The sequence below is a fragment of the Pipistrellus kuhlii genome, unplaced genomic scaffold (assembly GCF_014108245.1).
Source record: "Pipistrellus kuhlii isolate mPipKuh1 unplaced genomic scaffold, mPipKuh1.p scaffold_m20_p_10, whole genome shotgun sequence".
Lineage (NCBI taxonomy): Eukaryota > Metazoa > Chordata > Mammalia > Chiroptera > Vespertilionidae > Pipistrellus > Pipistrellus kuhlii.
In genome coordinates, this window is record NW_023425405.1 from 22,218,961 (window position 1) to 22,225,178 (window position 6,218).

The 6,218-nt window shown below is 36.7% G+C and overlaps 1 protein-coding gene across 2 annotated transcripts; it reads left to right on the plus strand.

The window, feature by feature from the left end:
* The first annotated feature begins 4,592 nt into the window (after positions 1 to 4,592).
* LOC118711193 (olfactory receptor-like protein OLF3) lies at positions 4,593 to 6,218 on the plus strand. Of its 2 annotated transcripts, XM_036424210.1 has the most exons (2): positions 4,593 to 5,514; positions 6,193 to 6,218. In XM_036424210.1, exons 1-2 carry the CDS (start codon positions 4,593 to 4,595, stop codon positions 6,216 to 6,218), a joined length of 948 nt encoding a protein of 315 aa, XP_036280103.1. The 2 variants fall into 2 exon arrangements, with proteins under 2 accessions (XP_036280103.1, XP_045434631.1); XM_045578675.1 differs by lacking the exon at positions 6,193 to 6,218 and having other exon boundaries at positions 4,593 to 5,525.

A 6,218-nucleotide genomic window follows, 5' to 3' on the forward strand; every position in this document is an offset into this window, starting at 1 on the left:
TTAACTAGCTTGAATCACAATTCTAGGAGAAAAAAGGGGGTACAGGAATGCTATCATTGTCAATTAAAACACATCCACCTTACTTCTGAAAAATGTTTTAACTTCCATTTAATATCAAATTTTCAAAAAATGTTTTAAACATTTTATTTTATTTCGTAACTTAGACATTCATTTTACTATTGGTTTTACAGCCTTATTTTATTATCTTCCTAACTTTCCTGCCTCTAATGAATTAAGACAGACTGGGAATTATGTTTCCTTTACCAAGAAGAAGAAACTAGAGAGTTGAAATGGGAAATTAAAGTTCATTGGCAAAAGAGTTCACTCACTCCTGGGGAGAGGCACTTTACAAAGCATGAAGATGATACAGAAACAATGATAGGCAAACCAGGGGTATTTCTACTTTTAACCAATAACTTTGAGGGCTTTTAAGGAAAATTGCTGACCAAAGATCAGGGATTACATTCTCTTTGTCAAACCCTTAACTAATTATTATTAGTGTTTAAGAAGTGAAAGACTCAAAACTCCAAGAGATTTACATTAGTCAGTTTTTTCAACAAAATCTTATTTGGTACCTGAAAATCATGAGTCATCAGTTACCTCCTGTACTACTACTACTACTATTATTATTATTATTATTATTATTATTATTTGTCTTCTGCTGGTGAAATTCCTTTATATAAATTGTTTCAGTATTGTAGCAGAATTGGAGATGACCCCTTTCTCCTTTCTTAGCTTAGCTCATAAAAGATTACACATAGGTGGTCAAACTCCATTGATGGGTCCTAGACACAAATGCTTCCCCTTTGAAGTCACTTGTCTCTCTATTATACCTGAGAACCCTTAACAGTGATACTTTTGTATTTCAAGTTTTCCTTTTCACAAAGGACAAAAAGGTAGGTTTCCTATTTCTTTGATAGAAATATTGCAAAGTGACTTGTTAACCTTTTGAAGCTCTAGAGTAAGTTTTAAAGAATTAAAAAACATTCTGTATTTTTACTGCCTCTCCTTATGTCCACATAAGTTATCTCTTGAAGTGAGAATTGTTTATTAAGCTTAATTTATTCATAGATAAAGGAAGGATTGTCAAATGCAGATGCCCATGGACCCCTTTCTTCTGGGTAATTCAAGCACCTCTGGCAGTTTCCTTATCCACAGTTAGTAGTCCTACTGTCATGAATACCCTCAATGCAAAGTCTGACTCTCATAACATATTCTTTGGTACTATCTGATTACAGCAAGAAAATAATATCTCCTCAGCACTGCTGTATATGGGTTTCACTTTCTCTACCTAAAGGGCAGACTAATTAGAAGGACAATATGTGGAAAACTGAGAGTGGACTTTGTTGAATCCATGAGGTTTTTGGAAATCACTTGTGACTTGAATAAGATGCCAACAGGATTACTAGAGATAATACTAGAGTTCCAAAGAGAATATTAGAGTGCTTGAGCTTTCTGAAATACCAATATGCCAGCAGGATTAGAAAGTTTAAGGATCGCCGAAACCGGTTTGGCTCAGTGGATAGAGCGTCAGCCTGCAGACTGAAAGGTCCCAGGTTCAATTCCGGACAAGGGCCTGTACCTTGATTGCGGACATATCCCCAGTAGGGGGTGTGCAAGAGGCAGCTAATTGATGATTCTCATCAATGTTTCTAACTCTCTATCCCTCTCTCTTTCTCTCTGTAAAAAATCAATAAAATATATTAAAAAAGAAAAAGAAAGTTTAAAGATGGCATTGAGCAGACTAGCCTATTGCATTTTGTCATGCAGATCATGATAGAAGGAGTATAGTGCGAGGATGAGGGAAGACAGTTTTTTTTGGCGGGGAGAGGGGGGAGGCACAGGACAGTCAAGTATTTCAGATGGGGACAAAAGGAAAAGAAAGAGTTAATCAACAATCATTGCACTGGGTTAATTCCAGTTAATTATTTTCCATCACATTATAGTCTCCAATCCGTAACTACCACTGTCCAGGATACATACAAATAGAATCAGTGGGAATGCACAGCCAGCTTTCCATTACCTCTTAGTTAATAGGCTAATATGTATGGCAAGTATTTGTGTTCTTATTTCTTAGGGAAAATAGTTAATGCCTCCCTGACTTTGATTTATTTCTTGACAGTTATGCCTAAGAAACATACCTATGTATGGCAGTCCTCTTAGCCTCTCATCCAGATAAAAAGACAAGGAGGTGAAGATTTTTCAAAACTAAGCCCAATGGCCCAGGTCTTCATTCTGTATGTCACTATCTCTGAAATGTAATTTTGACAATTTCTTGCTGTTTAAAAAGTCTAATGTATATTTGCCACACTCTAACTTATAACTCCACATTTCTTAATTCAGAAGGTGAAAATTGAATGTTTCATGATCATAGAGAATCCAGGTGAAAAAATGTCATTAAAAAAAAGCCTGTTTCTGCCTTTTAGGTTCCATTTAACCTGTTAACCGGGGAGTTCCCTCTTTAATTACCTACGCAAAGTATAACGGGCACATACTCTTTCACTAGGACGTGTCAGTATGTCATGCCCAGTGGTCGTATATATTATTATTTTTTAAATTTATACTTAATTAAAATAAATGAAATATATATTTTTTCATTTATTTATATATAAAGCACAAAGGAAAATACAAAATTACAAACAAATAGAAAAGAATACCAACAAAAAAATGGAAACATCGAATTAAAAAATTATAAATTTTACAAACAATTATAAAGATTACAAAAAATATATATTTTTATTTCTATACACAATAAAAAATATAAAAAAGTTAACAATTACAGAACAATAAACAAAAGCACATAAATAAAATAGAAATATTGAGTTTAAAAAATTGAAATATAGATGTAAAAATTCAAAACTCAACTTCCATGTGATATATTTTAAAACAATTGTTGATACATAGTGCTACCTTACAATCTGGACACCAGTATGTAGATTGTTTCCTAACACCTTTTTTGTAGCAAACTCGGCATTTCCTGGATTTAGTTTTTCCTATATCGCTTTTCATTTGTTCTGGAAAATGCCTTTCAACTAAACGTGGTGGTTTAGATGTAGAGCTGCTTGTTGATGTCTTTGGGTGGGTTTTCACTATGTTGTTTTCTACCAATTTCTCTACACATTCTATCAAAAAGTGTAATCGATCCAAATGACCTTTATCTTTTTTGTATATAATATATGCATTGAAGCAGCACATATCAATTAATCGTAGAAAAATTTTTTTTATAAAATTTTTTTACCCTATTACGGGCAGCCGTGTAGGCCACCATAACTCCATCTCCCAAATCTATGCCGCCCATATTCTTGTTATAATCCAGGACAGTATTCGGTTTTTCTTGCCTTCTTCCTCTCTTTTCAATCATTGTCTTTTCGTCATTATGAATAGAACTGAGCATCAATACATCTTTTTTATCCTTCCATTTTAAAACCATAACTTTGTCTTTGATTCTTGCTATATGTTCATTTTTTTGTATTTTTTTTTGTTTTTATTTCACTGGGGATTCTGACTCTGTTTATCCTCATTGTTCCAACAATGTCTGTATTGTTTTGACACAAGAGTTCAGCCAAATGAATTGACGTATAGAAATTATCTAAGTAAATCCTATACCCTTTATTCAGTAAGTCATGTGTTAACTCCAAAACAATTCTTGTTGATTGTTTTTCTTGTGGGTAGTTCGAACCATAATTTGTGTCCTTGCCTGTGTATAAAATTATATTTTGTACGTATCCAGATTGGCTTTCACTCAAAATAAACAACTTCATTCCAACTCTAGCTCTTTTTGTAGATATATATTGTTTCCAAGATAAATTCCCTTTCCATAATAAAAAAGATTCATCTACGCATATTTCTCGTTCACATACATAAAAACTTTTAAACTTTTCTAACAAATTATTGATGATTGGATCGATTTTATATGTTTTTCTATTATATAAAGGTTGGAGATATAAAAAAAAAAATATATATAATACGAAAATAGGTAAGTAAGTGTAAGTACGTACCTGTCACTGCTCACCCAGAACACGTCCACCACTCTCAATAGCGAAATTATACTGATTCCCTCTGTGTCTTAAATTCATGTCAAGACATGTATGGATGACTAATACCTTTGTTGTTTGGAAATATATGTCCCTCCCGTTTCAGGGCGCAACATATATTTCAAGGACGTATTCATATGTCCTACCCATATCCGATATTGTTTATGTTTGACGTATTTATACGTCCTGCTTGGTTAACAGGTTAATATGGATTTTGATAGAGTAAAGAGGTGAAAATGGGTTTCCAATGGAGAAATAAATAAACTTCAGGGTTAGGGATTGGCTCTGAGGAAGAGAAGTTTGTTTTACAGTTAATCTTTTAATTATCGATAAATGTCTAAGTATTCTAATAAAACCTTTCCTACTTAAGGAAGGAGAAAAGAAAAAACGTTATTTTCTCCTTGAACCTGAGTCATATTAATGTGTTTCACTATGGTCCCAAACAATTAGGGAAACCATACCATTTAGTATTTGGTCTACATGCCCTATCAGGCTCTCTGCCACCTTAAGTATCTGGTATTTATTGATTTATATCTTGGGTTTTGTCTTCAGAGGCTCATGGGCAGGGAAAATCAGACTTGGGTGAGTGAGTTCATTCTCCTGGGCCTGTCCAGCTGCTGGGAAACTCAGTTCTCCCTCTTCTTCCTTTTCCTGGCCATGTATCTGGTGACCATGTTGGGGAACTTTCTCATCCTCTTCCTTATCAGACTGGACAGCAGCCTAAATACGCCCATGTACTTTTTCCTCAGTGTCCTGTCATTTGTGGACATCTGTTACACCAACAGCACTGTCCCACAGATGCTTGTTCACTTCCTGTCAGCCTGGAAGACCATCCCATTCCAAAGCTGTGTGCTCCAGTTCTATGTGTCCCTGGCATTGGGAGGGTCTGAGTTCTTTCTGCTGGGAGCCATGGCCTATGACCGCTATGTGGCAGTGTGCCACCCGCTGCACTACACAGTCATCATGCATGGAGGGCTGTGCCTGGGGCTGGCTGCCGGCTGCTTGGTGGCTGGTTTCATGAATTCCCTGATGGAAACAATCATCACCTTTCGGCTTCCCCTGTGTCACAACATTATTAACCATTTTGCCTGTGAGACCCTGGCTGTGCTGCGGCTAGCCTGTGTGGACATCTCCTTCAACATGGTCATGGTGGCCATCTCAGGATTTCTGGTGATCATGCTTCCCTGTGCCCTGGTCCTCTTCTCCTATGGTCATATAGTTGCTGCCATTCTGCGTATTCGCTCTGCTCAGGGACGCAGCAAAGCCTTTGGGACCTGTGCTTCCCACCTCACTGTGGTGTCCATGTGCTTCGGAACGGCCATTTTCACATACATGAGACCTGAGGTTGACTCTCCAGCAGAACAGAAGATGACCACCCTCTTCTTTGCTGTGGTGACTCCAATGCTGAATCCTGTAATCTACAGCTTGAGGAACAAGGAGGTGAAGAGTGCCCTAAGAAGAGTGTTGAGAAAACTTAATGAAAAAAGGTGAAGCTTCAAAGGAGACTGCCCTAACTTGTTTGGCTCAGTGGATAGAGTGTCGGCCTGTGGACTCAAGGGTCCCAGGTTTGATCCCTGTCAACAGTATGTACCTTGGTTGAGGGCACATCCCCGTGGGGGTGTGCAGGAGGCAGCTGATGGATGTTTCTCTCTCATCGATGTTTCTAACTCTCCATTCCTCTCCCTTCCTCTCTGAAAAAATCAATAAAACATATTAAAAACAAAAACAAAAAACACCACAAAGGATCCTACTTATCTTCAACAGCCCAGAGAACATTTCAAAGAGGAAATGATTGACATGTCCTTTGTCCTCAGATTTGCTGATAAGATAGATAATAGTGAGTATATCCTTTTTAAACTGACTTTCCACACTAGTCCACATTTTCACTATGTATCATTGCCCTGTTATACATGTGCTAAAAAAATGCATTCAGTTATTAAATAGGGGTCAGCTGGGTAATCTGTCCTAGAATTCATATTTCCCCATCCCTTTCATATTCCTCCTGCATATTCCCTCAGGAAGTACTATGTGGACAATGAAAAGTTTCAGGCTGAGAACAACCATACTTCATATCTTTACACAACTCTCACCAGCAATATACAATAGCTTTGAAAATGTACTTAATACCTCTGACCTCCAGTTTCCTCAACTATAAAAAGAATAACCAGTAAGTTATTTTCTTGA